Source organism: Amphibalanus amphitrite, unplaced genomic scaffold, assembly GCF_019059575.1.
Source record: "Amphibalanus amphitrite isolate SeventyFive unplaced genomic scaffold, NRLGWU_Aamphi_draft 000091F_arrow, whole genome shotgun sequence".
Classification (NCBI taxonomy): Eukaryota; Metazoa; Arthropoda; class Thecostraca; order Balanomorpha; family Balanidae; genus Amphibalanus; species Amphibalanus amphitrite.
This window is the reverse complement of record NW_024881587.1, coordinates 345573-363523: the sequence shown is the minus strand read 5'-3', so window position 1 is coordinate 363523 and position 17951 is coordinate 345573. Positions and strand designations below refer to the sequence as shown.

The 17951-nt window shown below is 48.1% G+C and overlaps 1 protein-coding gene across 3 annotated transcripts; it reads right to left on the bottom strand.

Annotated features, from left to right (window-relative positions):
* Positions 1-1162: 1162 nt before the first annotated feature.
* LOC122380087 lies at positions 1163-17118 on the bottom strand. Of its 3 annotated transcripts, XM_043362896.1 has the most exons (8): positions 11548-11805; positions 11292-11365; positions 10213-10293; positions 9610-9822; positions 9433-9567; positions 5265-6677; positions 2442-2722; positions 1163-2169 (listed from the first exon to the last, which is right to left on the bottom strand). In XM_043362896.1, exons 1-8 carry the CDS (start codon positions 11595-11597, stop codon positions 1531-1533), a joined length of 2886 nt encoding a protein of 961 aa, XP_043218831.1. In that variant the 5' UTR covers positions 11598-11805; the 3' UTR covers positions 1163-1530. The 3 variants fall into 3 exon arrangements, with proteins under 3 accessions (XP_043218831.1, XP_043218832.1, XP_043218830.1); XM_043362897.1 differs by lacking the exon at positions 11548-11805 and adding an exon at positions 17094-17118 and having other exon boundaries at positions 9433-9822; XM_043362895.1 differs by having other exon boundaries at positions 9433-9822.
* Between the last annotated feature and the right edge of the window lie 833 nt (positions 17119-17951).

Genomic DNA, 17951 nt, shown 5'->3' with positions numbered 1-17951 from the left:
GCCGGTTTCTACGCCGACGCCTGTACCGATATGTCAGTGATTGCGAAAAGACGGAAGAGACAAGACAAGAGACGGTCCCACCGACTATCCGATCGGTATCGGGTCAAATCTGGAGTTCCTGCTGCACTGAACGTAAAATGGTTGGATGGAACCGAAAATTGAAAATTTGATAATTATCAACGCCAGCAACGTTGATTGATGACGAGAATCTGATTAACGATGACTATAGAATCTGAATAGCGAATTGATTGAAAATGGGCTCCAAAATAAATTTGAAAGGGGGAAATTCCCCCTTCCCTCCCTAGCCGTTCAGACACGATTTGAAAGGGGGAGCGGAATTTTCGAAGGGGGGAAATTCCCCTCTTCCCCCCCTTTAAAAGTAACCCTGCTGCGGGGTACGGGACACAAGACACTGTCCGTGTTCGCCAGCTCGGCATGAAGAGACGAGCAACAACCGAGAAATGAAGATACCACCATTCTTTGTCGGGTGATATGGGTGTCAGTCGCACGTCATTACATACTTTGGGTGTAGCGACCGGCGAGCGAAGTCGAGCCCGCCCGCCCGCTGCTGACAAGTCAATAACAACAGGAGCCATTGATCACAGCAGAACAATGCGCCGTCATGGATCGCGTGTGACGCCCCCCACGGTCGGGGGATGGGGGCGTCAGATGACGTAAGGGCGCCGCTCAGGTCGAGTCGCGGCGCGCTGTAGCCGCCCCGCGCTGCCGTCGCCATGGCTGGCGGCGGCGGATTATCCGGCGACCACCGCCAGTCGATACCACGGCGGCCGCTCTGTACCGGCGTCAACAAAGCACCGCCTCACCGAGACACGAGCGGTACTCGACGAGCCCCTCGTCCACACCAGAGGGGCATTGGCAGGGAACGATTGCAATTCCTGGGGAGAAGTGTCGCCACGCATTTCTCGGAACTCGAAAATCGAAATGGAAGGATAATTCGCGGTACGGTCTGAATTAAAGCTTGGTTGAAGCGTTTCGCAACTTATGTTGATGAAAGCTGGAACACATTTATAGTGATTATGAAAACGTTACACATACAGGTCTTCAACTTTCATTGCATTTTGATAGATCGGGGATCTATCGGAGGGTACTGGCTGTAATCATTTAAACCCCGAATTCCCGTATTATCCCGAACATTCACATGCTGCCCTCATCACTGTATTGCGATATGGCGCTGGACGATTCATGGAAAAAACAGCCGATGTTGCCATTCTTTCTCAGGTACATGGGCATATCAAAATAAACCGAAGGAAAGACGTTCGCTACGATACAAGAAGTTAAAAACATGGCACATGGCATTCACGTGGTCTTAGCTCGGAGAACAGTCACTGCGATAGGTAACCCTAGAATTCAGGGACCGCAAGAGGCACTGTCCAACATCCCTTCATCAGCATCCCTGTGCTGCACTGGGTCGCCGCATACGTCTCGGTCCACGCCGCCCTTTCAATTCCCTGCCATCTCACAGCTTTACCTACCAGATCGCCAGCAGGTGTCTCCGCCGACCTGCCGCACTCAGTCGTCCAGGCTCTTGAACAGCGAGGCGCGCGGACACGGCCTCTCGGCGGCGCTTTTCCGTTGGGCTTTGTCGGCACCCGTGCGGATCTGCTTTAGGAGCAGCGCGTAGGAGGTCTCCAGCAGCGGGTCGGCGTGCGCCAGCTCGGGCCCGTTCCAGCGGATGGCGATCTCCTCTGCAGCGTTCTCCGACAGGCCGTCACCGCCGGCGGACGCCACCTCTCCGATCACGGCCGTCACGGCCTCGATGACGCCACGGGGCGGCGCCAGCAGCCACAGGCGCACCCAGGCGTCCAGGTGGTGGCGCAGAGACGGCCGGGCCCACCGCAGGTTCCACAGCCGCCCAAACAGCTCCTCGTTGTCGAGCGTCGCCCGCGACGACATCTGCTGTAGCACTCGCACCACCGTGTCAGGGCTGTTGTGCAGCGCGGCGACCTCGGACGGTATCATGCGGCGCGCCATCAGCCGGCGGCAGGCGGCCGTCACGTCGGTCGCCTTCGTCACAGAGTCGCGCAGGTCTGTCACCGCGCGCAGGTCGTCAGACGAGCGGAGCATTAGGTCCCGGCCCGAGGGTACCAGCCTGCCGCCCGGCCGCAGCGCCGCCTCCACCGCCTCACAGAACGCCGTGATGTCCGACGCCTGAAATCAACACATCAATTGGATGAAAAAATTGGCGTAAAAAACCTGCATAGGTAAACAGAATCTCCTTGGTAATGGTGCCAAGTTGCAACACAAGTGTTTCGCAGCATAGAATGCGGTAGAAAATCACTGGCAAATTTAATATTTACAATTTTCACTCTCGATTTTTTTTTGCATGAATCGACACATGAGTTGCTTCATAAATATAAAGTCATCTGAAATCAAATTCCGATATCTTTAAACACACCCGACGACCCAGCAGCACCACCTACCAGACATCCTTTAGAGAGGACCTCCGCATGGTGAGCCAGCGTCGGAAACAGCCTCTGCAGCTCAGCGTCCGCCAAGCTTTCTCCGCAGCTGAGCGTCTTGCACGTATTCACACAGCTGTGCATGCAGCGCATGGTGGCCGCCGCGCCGGCGCCGCCGTACCGGGCCTCCCAGGGCGGGAGCCGCCGGCGCGCCTGCCCGCCGCTGCCGCCGCCGCCGCCCGACTCGTTCAGCAGCCAGTAGAGGTCGCACAGCGCCGCCACGCGCGCCTTGAAGTCGCCGTCTGCGGTGAGCCACACGGTGAGAGGGCGCGGTGGTGGACCGCCATGGACAGCGGGGCTCGGCCAACATGTGCAGGGACAAAAACCAAAAGAGAACGACACTTGAACAGCTTATTCACGTAAACAATGTAAATTTCGTGGTCATGTGCTATCGGTTTGCACGCCTTTTCTCTTCCCGCAGTCTACAAATGTAAATCGTCATTACGGAGCGAGCGAAGCGAGCGTAGTCTTTCCTTAGATTAACCCGCGCGGGGCTGGGGTCTCCAGCCGAACGCGCGGGGCTGGGGGGGGGGGGGGGTAAATTTTACCCCCCCCCCCTGTTATCTCCCGAACTAACGGTCCGATATGGAAAATTCAAACGCCAATCGAAAGCTCTCATCACGAACTACTAAAAACATGTACTTAATTTAAAGTTTGAGGTCAAGGTCAAGGTCAGGTCAAGGGTACAAATTGCAAGTTTCTACAGTATCGGCCTTGCACCGTAGTTGCCGAAGAATGGAGTCATGGACTGAGACTGATCGCCCAAAACGTGTTCTTAGGCTACCAAGACAATATTCGTTGCATACAATATCATTCAGAGGTCAAGGTCAAGGTCAGGTCACCAAAAAACAAAATATAGAAAAGGGCATGTGCGACACATGTTTTATGGGTCATTTTACTCATAGAATTCAATAGGCACACTCAATAAGTGATATGGACCACCTCTGGATGAATTTCAGGTCGAGGTCAGGTCAAGGTCAGGTCAAGTGAGGTCAAATTTTGAAGTTAGTTGTTAAGGCCTAAAAAGGTGTCTATCTGAGGCACTTTTTCACGGCGAATCGAATGGTGCTATTTTTGTTTCCGTACGAGGTCTAGAACTTCCAAAAAAGTCATTTTTCAAAAATTTTGTGTGTCGTGACGTCATAAAATTTTGAATAACTCCCACATTTTTGAACCGATTCTTCTAAAATTTGGTATGTAGGTGCACATAGACCACTTCTCTGACATATATTCCGGTTTTTTCGATAGACTCAAAATTTTGGATTTTATAATGATTTTCCCAAAAAAGTCAGTTTTTTTGAAAAAAAATTAGGCCAAAATCCAGAATTTTCAAAAAACTGAGATAGCCATTTGATAGACAAAGTAAAATTACGTATAACCTTTTTTGTTACGTCTTGATTCCTTTAAAAATGAAGATGTTAGCGGCGTTTGAACTTTTGCCGTTTTTGAGGCGAAAATGACGAACATGACGTCACTAAAGTCAATTTCTCAAAAATTTTCCGACGGATTTCGCTCAAATTTTCAGGGAACGTGTCAAATTGATGTAAGAAAAGGTATTGAAAGTTTGGCGGCGCTGCGCGCCGCCGTTTTTGAGATATCGCAAAAAATTCGCGAGGGGGGGGTAAAATTTACCCCCCCCAGCCCCGCGCGGGTTAACGGAAATTTCTGAGTATGAGCGGCCGGCCGGCCGGCCGGCCGGCCGTGCGGACGCTTTTGCGAGGCTTATATCTCAGCAACCACTTGACCGATTTACACGCGGTAATTTTTGTAGGGTAGCTTCATTCCTTCTACCAAGTATTGGACTATTCCCGATGCGTGTGGGTGACCCCTTATGCACGTGCCACGTGCAAAACGAAGAGGTGTCAGTTTTGTAATTGTTGCAATATCTCGGTAACTACTTGGCCGATTGCGCTGAAAGTTGGCATGTAGGTAGGCACCCACAAGGCACTGCATATCCATGTGCCAGAGTTGGGGTGCTGCTGCACGTGCGCACGTGCAGGGGTCGTTTCCAGATCTCGAGAACGGCTGGACCGATGGCGCTCAAATTTGGTACACGGTTAGGGACCAGTTAGTAGGGTGCCGTGCTCAAGTCAGTTGGGACCCATTTTGCACGTGCGCACGTGCAGGGTGCCGCTCCCAGATCTCGAGAACGGCTGGGCCGATTGTGCTCAAATTTGGCACATCGCTAGAAACCGGTCAGTAGGGTGCCGTGCACAAGTCAGTTGGAGGTACCCCCTCGAAATTTTGCACGTGCAAGACTCACTCCCTCGCTCGCTCCGTTAGTCGCCCCAAAAGGCGCTATACTGGTGCTAAGAAATGGGATCGCGGAAGTGTCACAAACCAAGAATCAAGAAAGCGTTAAATAACAATTCAACTAAGGCAGATATTCACGAACCAGCAAAATGCTCATTACAAACAAATTTTGCAGTTAAATTGACCTCAAAACTGTTTGTAATGCACATTTAGTTACATTGCTGATTTGTCTGGGGTAAAGGTACGTGGTGTGGGATTGATTCCTTTCGGTTATATCGTGGTAAACAGAGAAGGAATCGGTCCCACACTGGTGATTGCGGAATGCCAGGAATATAACAACTAAGGATTATCAATAGACACATGTGACATATAATTATAGAGCATTATGGCCTAAACTTTTGAATTCATATCAAAAGGGGAAAAAACGCAAGAAATTACCCAACGTTTCGCATATATTACTTAGTCATGGGTCTTAGAAAGCGATTGTTTAGGCCATACATGCACTATAATATGTCACATATAACAACTAACCTGCAAGCTTTTCCCGAGCTACGGCGTCATTGGGATTATCCCTTTGTTCCTCCAAGCGCTTCCCCAAAACAGCTTCCATCCGCTTCCACTTCTCAAAGAACTTTTCGAGCGATGCAGCCTTCTCCGAAACGGTAGCCGTGTCAGAAAAAGGTCGCACTACCGTGGTGGCTCCATCTGGCCCGGCAGGAGCCGGCGCCGGCCGTTCCGAGTCACCACCGGCCGCGAACCGAGCACTGATGAGCTCTACATCGCTGATCACCCGCGATACCCACTGGCAGTCCGGCTGGGCGCGCGCCTGTGCCTCGGCCTGCGAGGACGTCGGCTCACTGGTCCGCAGCGGCACCACGAGCAGGCCGGCGGGGTGCGGCCGGCCGGTGGTGTCGCGCATCAGCCTCAGAAGCCGAGAGGGCACCCGGAGCACGCGGTACTCGTCACCAACAGCGATAGCGGCCAGCTGCTCGGCCGCGCGCACCCCGATGGCATCCAGCGCCGCCTGGATCTTCTTGGCCGTCCAGTCGCCGTCCAGGTCGGCCACCTGCCAGACGCCCACCACGAAGCTCTGCACCAGGTGCTCGGGTGGGGCGGCGGGCACCACGGTCAGCACCATCACCACGCTGAAGTGCATCCCGTTCACCGTCACCTTGCTGGCCAGCACCGACACACACGGCTGGGTGGCGATGTGCTCCTTCAGTTTGTTCATTATCTCGCTGTAGAATGTGTGTCGCGCCAGCGGCAGCAGTGCCTCCGGGTCGGCGTGGCATATCTCCGCCCCATTCAGCATCTGCAGTGCGATCAGGTCGGAGAAGCTCTGCTCCGAGCCGGAGAACCGAGTCACTAAGTAAGCGGTGCGCAGCAGGTTCATGGCTCTTGGGAACTCATTCTGATGCGTCAGTTTGGGTGACGTGTGTTTCTGCGCCAGCTTCATGTGCACCGATGATCGAAAGAGGTGGGATTTCAACGCAGTCTTCAGCGATCTGAACGCATTGGGCAGCGATTCGGTGTAATCGAAACTTGTTCCGAGACTCATATCATACTGGAACCATCCGGCGGTGTTCCGTTTCTGGTGGCCGACGGCCGCTGCCGGGTCCCTGCGGAGGCACAGGGAGCAGTAAACCACGCCTTTCTGCTCGTCCACCACGAGGATGCCGCCGGACGCCTCAGAGATGTCCTTCATGCTGCGCGCCGCTCGCAGCTGCTTCTCGTCGCAGCTGTCCTTGGACCGAGCGGACCGCGGCGCCCCCTCCAGCAGTTCCATAATGCGTACCGTGTTCGCCCTGACCTCGGCCAGCGTACCCATCGCCAGATGCCTGAACTCGGGCTCCGAGCTCTTACGACTACTGGTGACTTTTTTCTTGGGCGGCCCCCTCGAGGCCGGGGCACTTCGTTTCTTTGGAGGTCGAGATGAGCCAGCATCTGGAAAAAAACATTCACTGTGTCACTTGACGGTTAAACATCGGAGCTGTAATAAAAAGCACATCATGAGGACCATGTGTATGTAGATATCACGACACATATCTAATACTGTGCGCAAGTACTCTTCAAGGGCAAGATCAATAAAAAATTCAGAATATCAGCTTGGTCATTTACAAAATCATTAATTAACATGTATTTCAGAAAGGGTTGCGGACGACTCCGCCCATAATGTTATTATCTTCTTCGGTCATGTCTCTGCATTGACTTCAACTTCCTAACCTCTCGTTCACACTCAGACCCACTCAATATCCAAGAGCTGGTAAAATGTATATTCAAAACAAAACCCCGAGCTTGTCATAAATTTAGAATACCCATAACTAATTTCTGCATAGCATGAGCTGATCCAGAGACGTCTCGACAATGCTACACTCATTGACCTCTCGTAAGAAGCCACAACACATGGGAAGTCAGAACACGCTCTGCCTAATTCAAGGTAAGAACTAGTGGTTCAGTTTCAGAAAATGTTTGTCAATGTCCGCCCAATGTCCGGTATTTTCGTCAACTATCCGTCCAAAAATATCCAAGTAAGCTATTTGTCCAAAGATGTCCGAAAAAATACGCAATAGTTAACACTAAACACTGTTATATAAGTTCCTTTTAATGTGCTATTACCAGCCCAAAAGTGTTAATCATATCGAGAGCTGAGCTTTCTATTCGTCAATCATTGGCATATACCATTACTTTATAAAAAAGGTAAGGTGTAGCAAGTGAATGTCCAATGTTGTTCAAAGCTTACTGCCTTTGTCCTGCCAAATTCCGGATTCGACATTGGGCAACATCGGAATACCGAAGGTTAAAGTTCCGATTGGCACCACTAGTAAGAATATTGATCGCAATCGGTCCACTTCGCAGTAGGTAATTGAAAAGTAAGCCTTTGCAGATTGTGATTACGGCCGGACAGCCAATTGGTCGCTCATCCGTTGGTCTACTTGTATGAATTACGTCGCTTTACGCCAGTGTCCAAAAATTGTATTTTCGCTTGGGTGTGGGAAGGGGAAAATTGTCACCCAAAAGGAAGATAAGAGTGGAAAACTGTCCGTCACATAAGGTCCAAAAAAGTGGAAAAGGATCCATGGCGCACATTTATCGGTATACAAGTGTGACAGATTGTAGGATGTAAAACAACCATCCACGCAAACGCTTGCTGCCAGTAAAACTGGGCGTGAAAATAGCTCTTAAAAACGGGGATGAGAGTGCAAAATGATTTTCCTTTGGACGTCAGTTCCCACCCACATCGACAAATTTTGGGATACTGCTTTACGCTCGCTCGTTATCAGTCGCTTAAGGGTAAACAAAGGTTATAGGTATTCTATTTGGCACCTACAATAAATTAGGTATATTGAACTAGGCAGGACCGTTTCGCCATTATCTTTTACCATCATACAAGATTTCGGGCCTTGCTTTAGCGTGGCTTGAGTCCTATTTTACGGCCAGAATGCAACGGGTGGTGATCAATGGTAAATGCTACGCATGGACTCCTGTGCGGTCGGGAACGCCCGAAGGTAGTCTTCTCTCGCCTTTATTGTTCGCGTGCTTCATCAACGATTTGCCCGATTCTGTGAACTTGAACTGTCTCATGTTTGCCGACGATGTCAAACTTTATCACAGGATAGAATGCCAGGATGATTGTCTCTTTTTGCAAAAACAGATAGATGCCCTGTGCCAATGGTCTCAGGTTTGGGACATGTCACTCAACCCAAGCAAATGCAAAGTGCTGTCATTCTCGCTCCGTCGTGTTCAGATCACCGGTGCGTACACACTAGGCGGTGAGATGCTGGAACGGGTGAGTGAGATGCGGGACCTGGGTGTTGTACTCGATGAGAAATTGACTTTTGCTGGTCACATCGATAGTGTCGTCCGTAAAGCAAACAGGGCCCTCGGTCTTCTCATTAGGTCGTTCCAGACAGGGAAACATGGGCGATCTTTTTATCATTGTGATTCCCGCGCCATCGTCACTTCATACTGTGCTAACGTGCGTTCGATTCTCGAGTACGGAAGTGTTATTTGGGCCGGTGCGGCTGATACTCACTTGCTACGACTCGACCGCATACAGAACAAATTTTTGATGTGGCTCAGTGCTCGCTGTCGGCTCAATGATGCTTTACAACCTGCTGTACTGCAAAGGCAGACGGGCTTAGCAAGCCTATATAGTCGGCGAAACCAGCACGATCTCATCTTCATATACAATGTTCACCGTCATGTGATACTCATCATGCCTTCTCATGCAGTTGCCGCTCGCCGTACCAGCGAGAGCAGTGCGTCGTCGGACCACATTTCATGTTCCCCAAGCGACGGTCAATACCATCAAGCGTGGCCTTCTTGTTCGTATCCCAGAGACTTGCAACGCGTTCATCGATGCTCACCGCGATGTCGACATATGGCACCAGAGCTCCTATCAGTGGAGATCAAGCGTGCTGAGCGCCATCTAGAGATGAGCACCTGTCTTATGTTTTAAGGTGTTGGTGCTGTATGTATTTATTGTTTTATATTATGACTTCATCCGTCATTGGGTGTGTGCCTGTGGATGACTGATTGAATAAACCAAACTAAACTAAACATCTCTAAATCATCTAAGTGACAAATGTAAAACCTCCGCTAATGGCAAGCTTAACCACTGGGGATCGTCACAGTCTCGTTTCACTTTACTGAGTGGCGCAGAGGGCACCGCCAGCAGCACGGCACCGTATGTACTTACTGTTGGCCGGGCCGGCGCTGGCGGGACCGTTGTCCGGAGGAGCCGGCGCCGCCGCCGCCCTGCAGTCGCTGGTGACGGTGCAAGGTGTGGGTGGTGCCGTCAGGTCAGACCGCGTCAGAGACTGGCTGCTGGTGCCTGCTGACGGGTCACTAGTGCTGGCTGACGTGTCACTGGTGCCTGCTGACGGGTCACTGGTGCCTGGCGGCCGGTCATTGGTGCCCGCTGATTGGTCACCAGCATCAGCTGAAGACTGGTTACAGGCAACTTCTGAATGTTTTTTGGCGACTTCTGAACGGCCACTGGCACACGGAGAAGGGTTACCAGCACGTGCCGACCGCTCACTGGCACATAGCAACCGGTCACCGGCGCCCGCTAACGGGTCACCGTTAGCTGCCAAACGACACACTGCATCAGTCATCACACTTCACACAGTCCAGTGCAGGAAGACCCTGTTATTGCCTGGTCATGTCAGCACTGGGATGGCTACATACCCTCACACCTAACCCAAACCAAATCACAACCATGAACCAACCATACAATGTTTGAGACACATCTGATTAGGACAGTGATAGTTTAACAATCCCATAAGAACCTGTTGAATGTAGGAAACTATAAACATCACTTTTTGGGAGAATCATGCTATGAATAAATATTCAACTTAGCAAAAGAAATATAAGTAAGACTGGTTATAACGCTATATAATCCATGTCATGGAAGGTCTTAATACATTATCTATCTATCTATAAGTAGAGCCACCCTATCCCAAATCAACATAGATACCTTGAGCCAGTGACCATGCAACTGCTTCTGGGTCTGGTTCAGTCTTGATCTTCTGGAGCATTTCCTCATCGGGAGGGTCACCTGCAGCAGTAAAGGCAAGGTGATCCTCAGTCCGCCGGACAGTACCACCAAACAAACCCACCCTGGGGTACCTAGATAGCGATATCATATTTGATATTACCAAATGATGACATGACATGGAAACACATGTTGGTGTTGATGAATGCCAGTGAGAGACGGTGACAGAGACAGAGACAGAGACGGGAGACGAGAGACGAGAGAGCGAAGAGAAGAGAAGAGAAGAGAAGAGAAGAGAAGAGAAGAGAAGAGAGAGAGAGAGGCAGAGAGAGAAGAGAGAGGCAGAGAGAGAGAGAGGCAGAGAGAGAGAGAGAGAGAGAGAGAGAGAGAGAGAAAGAGAGAGAGAGAGAGAGAGAGAGAGAGAGAGAGAGAGAGAGAGAGAGAGAGAGAGAGAGAGAGAGGCAGAGAGAGAGAGAGAGGCAGAGAGAGAGAGGCAGAGAGAGAGAGAGAGAGGCAGAGAGAGAGAGAGAGGCAGAGAGAGAGAGGCAGAGAGAGAGAGGCAGAGAGAGAGGCAGAGAGAGAGAGGCAGAGAGAGAGAGAGAGAGGAAGAGAGAGAGAGAGAGAGAGAGAGAGAGAGAGAGAGAGAGAGGCAGAGAGAGAGAGAGAGAGAGAGAGAGAGAGAGAGAGAGAGAGAGAGAGAGAGAGAGAGAGAGAGAGAGAGAGAGAGAGAGAGAGAGAGAGAGAGAGAGAGAGGGAGAGAGAGGGAGAGAGAGGCAGGCAGAGGCAGGCAGAGGCAATTTAAGCGAGACAGAGGCAGACAGAGACAGAGGCAGACAGAGACAGAGGCAGACAGAGACAGAGGCAGACAGAGACAGAGGCAGACAGAGACAAAGGCAGACAGAGACAAAGGCAGACAGAGACAGAGGCAGACAGAGACAGAGGCAGACAGAGACAGAGGCAGACAGAGACAGAGGCAGACAGAGACAGAGGCAGACAGAGACAGAGGCAGACAGAGACAGAGGCAGACAAAGACAGAGAGATGCAGAGACAGATACATTTACCTGGTAGTATGTAGCAAGCAAATTGTCCAGAATCATCAGCAGTCTGGACAGCTGCCATGACACCTTCATCCCCTCTGGAACAGAACCAGTGAAAGTAAGGGTCAGGATCTATTTGCTTGACAAAATTAAAATTTAAAAACCTAACTTTTTTAAGTGCTGGTTTAATCATGAAGCAGCTTCTTGATTCATATTGCTTATGCATTAGCGCTGAGGCCCATCTATGTCCACTGTATGCCACACTGAGCACCAAACCTACCTGTTCGTGCTCTGCAGTATTGCAGTCACAGCTCCTTTATTGATATTCATCTTTTAGACTTTAACCGGCGCCCCGCTGGGGGGGGGGGGGAGGGCAGAATCTGCCCCCTCCCGTTTTCCGCCTAGTATTCTATGACCGTGTTTTCTGCCAATAACTTGTAAACGCGTTACGCCAGCGACGTCAAACTGTCAGTACCTTATTATGCATCAATTTAACACGTTCCCTGAAAATTTAAGCGAAAATTCTCGAAAATTTTTTGAGAAAACGACATTTAAATGACGTCATGTCCGCCAATTTTGGCTAAAAAACGGCAAAACTTCAAACGCCGCTAACATCTTCATTTTTAAAGGAATCAAGACGTAACAAAAAGGATATACGGGATTCTACTTTGTCTATCAAATGGCTATCTAGGTTTTTGAAAATTTTAGCTTTTGACCCATTTTTTTTCTCTAAAAAAACTGACTGGATTTTTTTTATATAAAATCCAGAATTTTGAGTGTATCGAAAAAAGGAATATATGTCAGAGAAGTGGTCTATGTGCACCTAACATACCAATTTTTAGAACAATCGGTTCAAAAATGTGGGAATTATTCAAATTTTTATTAGGTTTAGGTTTAGGTTTAATCGGATGGGCTGGTGTAGACTAGGTGTCTATTCGGTGCCCACGTCAGGTATAAGGTAGGTATACTGGACTGATTGGATCTAGGGTATAGCCGTTTGCGCCATGAATTGGTCAAGCCGGTTCTTGAAAGTGTTAGTGCTGTTTGCCAGTACAACATCTTCTGGTAGTTTGTTCCAGTCATGGATTATACGATTTGAGAAGAACTTTGCTCTTGCAACGGTTTTCGATCTTTTGACTTTCAGCTTCTTGCTGTGGCCTCTTGTTTGGCAGTCATTGTTCATGGTGAAGAATTGCATTGGGTTTACATTGATGTGTCCTGAAAGCAGCTTGAATGTCTCTATTAAGTCTCCTCGCCTCACTCTATCTTCGACACTTGGCAAATCCAGTCTTCTCAGTCTCTCCTTGTAGGTCAAGTTCTTCAGTCCCTGTACTAGCTTGGTAGCTCTTCGCTGTACCTTCTCTAATGCCCTGAAGTCTTGTACCATATGCGGACCAACTGCCTGAATACAGTGTTCTAGGTGAGGACGTATATATATAGTGTACAAAGTTTTGAAGTTTGTTGTAGTCAGGGTGTCAAAGGTCATTTTAAGAAGTTTCAGTGCTGACATGGCTTTGTTACTGGCCTTCAGGCAGTGGTAGGTAGGCTTCAGCGAGCTAGACACCCAAACTCCCAGGTCTTTCTCCACATCTGTTTTTATAAGCTCCAATGCCTCTCCATTTGGTTGTTTCAAATGATACCTTTCTCTGGGATTTCCGGTGCCAAAATGCATTACTTTACATTTCATCGCATTGAACTGTAGGAGCCACTTCTCGGACCAGCAGGCCAGTGTGTCCAGGTCAGATTGGAGCACTTCTGCATCTTTCTTGCTTGACACCAGTCGATACAGCTTTGTGTCATCAGCATATAATTTCATTGTGCTGCGGACAAGTCTTGGCAGTTCATTGACGAACAGTATAAACAATACTGGGCCTAAAACCGATCCCTGTGGCACTCCACTGCTGACACTGATGCTGTCCGACAGCTTCCCGTTTACTGACACCCGTTGTGTTCTGTTTCTCAAGAACTCAGATATCCACTTTAGTATGCTTCCCCTGATTCCATATCCATGTAGTTTTGCCTTCAGTCTCTCATGCGGTACTGTGTCAAAGGCCTTGCGATAATCTAAGTATATCACATCCACACCGTTTCCTTCATCAATCAAACTTGTCCAGTCTTCAAATGTCTCCATTAGGTTTGATTGACAGGACCTTTTTCTGACAAATCCATGTTGGTGATCTGATATGATGTGGTTGGATTCCATGTGCTCTGTAATATTCCTTCTGATCAATCGCTCTAGTAGTTTACATACTTGGCTTGTTAGACTGACGGGTCTATAGTTTCCTGGTTTCTTCTTACTTCCACCTTTAAATATTGGAATCACTGTGGCTTCCTTCCATACTTTTGGTATCTTGCCTGCTTCCAGTGACTTGTTAAATAGTGAGGAAAGAGGCTGGGCCAGGGCCTCAGCACAGGACTTCAGCACTATTGAAGGGATCCCATCAGGCCCAGAAGCCTTGTCCCCATCCATCCTCCTCAGCTCTTCCAATACTTCCTGTCTGGATACCTTCATATTAGTCAGAATCGTAGTGTCTATGTCCACTGGGATGGTGGGAACCTCTAAATTGGGATCCTCTTCCACATATACTGTTTGAAAAAATGAGTTAAGTGTCGTTGCTGTTTCTTCATCCGTTTTTGTCAATTGTCCTGCGCCCTTGTCCAGTGGTCCCACCATTGCTTTTACCTTCGTCTGAGACCTTATGTATCTAAACAATGTCTTCGGTTCAGTTTTTACTTTTCCCAATAGCGTGGCTTCATATCTTCTTCTTGCGCTTCTTATCATGCGTGTTGTGCGGTTTCGTTGTTTCACATATGCTTTGTGCTGCTCTTCACCTTTTGTTCTGCAGTACTCTTTCCAGGTTTCATGTTTCTTTTTCACTTCACGCTTCAATTCATTGCTCCACCAGAGTGATTTGTTGCTTTTTCGTTTCTGTCTATATTTGGGTACAAACTTTTGGATAGCTGATCGCAACTTTTCCAAAATGAAGTCCCATGCTTCTTGCACATCCATGCCTTCTAAGCAGTCCCAGTTTATTTTCAGCAATTCTTCTTTCATTTTGTCGTACCTGCCCCTCCTATAGTTGAATGGGATGTCCACCTTTTCTTTCATATGTGTGTGGTCTATTGTTTGTTTATACTCGCACTTCCACTTCAACACAATGTGGTCACTTTTCCCTAGTGGTTGAAAGGGCTCCAGCTCATTAACCAAGTACTCTCTGCTAGTCAATACCAAATCTAATCTTGACGGGGTGTGTCCTTCCCTGTATCGGGTATCCATATTGACATGTTGGTAGAGGAAAGCGCTTTGAGTGGCATCGAAGAATCGAGCAGCCTCACAATCCTCAGGGCCATCCACCACCCCGTCCTCCCAACATATATTCAGAAAATTAAAATCCCCCATTATCAGGACATTTCTATTCTTCACGACATTGTGATGCCGCAGGAGTTCAATCAGTTTTTCGTCGTTTTCCCTGGAACTATTTGGAGATCTGTAGCAGATTCCGATCAACATACTCTCTGCCCGCGTCATTTTTACTGTGACCCATAAAGCTTCCTCAAAGCCTACGTCATTCAGTTCTGAGCACTCTGATACAATAAGGTTCTCACGAACAAACAGCATGACCCCTCCTCCTTTCCTGTTCTCTTCTCTGTCATGTCTAAATGTTGGATGGAACCCCTCGATACTGTAGTGCTCCTTCATCCATACCTCTGTGAGTCCAATGATGTCAGGTTTCATTTCTTCTATCATTCCTTCCAGTTCCCTCCTCTTATTTCTCAAACTGTTTACATTTGAGTACATAAATGTGAGACAGCCTTTGTTGTCATCACTGTCTTTTGGGCACCACTTTGCCCCGAAAAATTGTGTGCGTCTCTTTTCCTTTTTGAAGAAGTTCTTCTCTCAACTTCTTTTGTGCCTCTCTCTCCTCAGGAGAAAGATCCTTTGTTAGGTACACATTCGGGTATCCCACTTCCTTCAATTGTGTTCGTCTTTTAATTAGCTGATTCACAAGATCTCTGTCTTTCAGCTTAACCATCATAAGCCTGGGTTTCTGATTGGCTGCTGATGCTCCCTCGGCCACCTGTTTCTTTCCCAGTCTAAACACCTGGGCTATCTCCACTTTCACTTCACCCAGAAGAGAGGTGGTGACACCCTTGAAACTGTTTGCGTCATGTTGTTTACGTACGTCAGGGTCTGGTGACATACTCTCTGGAATGTTGTGCAGGATGATATTGTTTTCTCTTTCGTCTTTGTTTTGTGCCTGGACCATCTTTTTTATCTCTGCTGCACTATGTTTTAGCTCCTCTGTATACCGGGGAACTATCTGAACTGCCTCTTTTTGTTCCTTCATAACCACTTCGGTTTTCGCCTGTTGTTCGCAAAGTCGTTCCACAGTCTTCTCCAACTGTCCAATTTTCTCAGTGAGCGGTGCCCGACTTAGACTATCATCACGTGTCTTGTCCTTCAGCGTGTCCAGAATTTTCTTTTCTGCCTCCGCTATCCTAGTCTCTAAGTTTTTCCCCATATCGAGAAGAGCGGTGACTTTGGGCCTGCACGCCATGCACAGCCACAGGAAATCATATTCTGATAAGGCTATGAAAGCTTCCACAGACAGACCCTGGCATTTTGGGTGGAACCATTCTTTGCAGGCATCGCACATAATGCTATCCTCTTTACTAGAAATAGATAATCCACATACCTTTTGGCCTCCTTTGCACGTGTACCTGGTTTTCCTTGTTTTCCGCGCTGGACTCCAGCCCTTTTTCTCTTTTCCACTTACTTCTTCGCCCTCACTTGCCTTGATTCCACCATCACTTTCTTCATTTTCTGTCTGTTCCATATTTGCTTGCGCCATATTTGTCCCCGCACGTTTTGGCGGCATGCCAAATCACCACGAGCTGTCATGATGATGTCACGACACACAAAATTTTCAAAAAATGAATTTTTGTGAAGTTCTAGATCTCGTACGGAAACAAAAATAGCACCATTCGATTAGTCATGAAAAACTGCATCAGATGAACAACTTTTTAGGTCTTAACAACCATGTTCAAAATTTGATCTCACTTGACCTGACCTCGACCTGAAATTCATCCAGATATGGTCCATATCACTTATTGAGTGTGTCTATTGAATTCTATAAATACAATGACCCATAAAACATGTGTCACACATGCCCTTTCCTATATTTTGTTTTTTTGTGACCTGACCTGACCTTGACCTTTGCATGATATTGTATGCAACAAATATTGTCTAGGTAGCCTAAGGACACATTTTGGGCAATCAGTCTCAGTCCTTTCTTCGGCACCTACGGTGCAAGGCCGATACTGAAGAAAATTGCATTTTGTACCCTTGACCTGACCTTAACCTAAAATTGGCTCTTAAGATCTGCCTTGTTGGGAGCTTTCAACTGCCATTTTCCCCATCTTTCTACAATCATTAGATTGGAAGTTAGACAGGGGGGGCAGAATCTGCCCCCTCCAGCAGGGCGCGTATGGCTGAATAGCCCGGCAGGACGTGGGTCAAGGTATATCCAATTCAAAGCTTGAGGCAATTTAGAGCAATTTAAGATGCAGTGGGCACACTGTTGATCCTACAACCTCTGCCCTACACTGTGAAATGGGAGATAGTGATAAAAAGGTTACAAAAAATATTTGATAGTGACATGATGGTGATGATAACAACACAAGTCACAACCCAACTCCAATAAAAATGGTAAATGACCCAAAGAGAGAGCGATCCAGTGAAAAATGGTAGAGAAATTGTTAGGTACTGTAGATTTCGTTTGTTTGGTCAGGTTAGGTATAGGACAATGCTCTATTCCTCAGTACCTATCTATACAATCTATTGTCTTAGCACTGGCCAACTGGAGGCAAGGCCGTATACAGTGCTGCCAGATGGGGAAGGCTGTAATCCTCCAGATCAATTACAAAAAATCCTCCAGATTCCTCCAAATCCTATTGGTAGATATAGAAAGGCGGTCTTGGACGCTGCGGGGGGCTATACCCCCAAAAAAGTTTCACCAAATTCTAAAAACTCATCGGATTTCGAATCCTTTCGCACTGCTGTGCAGTTTAAAAGATACTTTTTCTCATAAAAGTTCAGTTTTCGTTTTATCCTAAAAGAACGAAAATTGTCGTCGATTTCGGGCGCTGCAGGGGGACCCGGGCATTTGCCCCAAATGTTCCCCTTAGATCCGCCAGTAGTTTGGTACCCTCGAAGATATAACTTAACTTATACAGACTGAGACATTCTGCAGTCTCACGGTGATAAAGGGCGTGACATATCCTAACGGGTAGGGTGACGCTGGGCAGGAAAATGCCTTTTTAGTCTTGAATGTGTTATATTTTTCCATGAAATTGAATATAATAATCGGGCGACAAATCCTCCAGATTTTCCTCCAGAATCAAAAATCCTCCAAAAGCGAAATTTGTCCGCAAATAGAGTTCAAAATCCTCCAGATTTGCGGAAATCCTCCAAATCTGGCAGCACTGGCCGTATATTAGGACTGGAGTTGGACTGGAGGGAGGAGCGGCTGCAAACCGAGGTCATGTAAAAATATTTATGAAGCCACGGGGGGTTATTTGAGGTAACTTTGCTGATGTTATATGACGTCATGAATAACACTTATGTTCCATAACTCCTTTTGCTCAAAACGCGTACAACTTAATTACATTTTCATCATGTAC

Excerpts from the sequence above, each read along its gene's own strand:
- LOC122380087 (XM_043362895.1), bottom strand. The coding sequence starts at position 11,597 with ATGAATATCAATAAAGGAGCTGTGACTGCAATACTGCAGAGCACGAAC. Across the intron at positions 10,294-11,291 it reads TGCTTGCTACATACTACCAG|GTGACCCTCCCGATGAGGAA; the intron begins GTAAATGTATCT and ends TTACTGCTGCAG. Across the intron at positions 2,170-2,441 it reads TCCTCTCTAAAGGATGTCTG|GCGTCGGACATCACGGCGTT; the intron begins GTAGGTGGTGCT and ends TGTTGATTTCAG.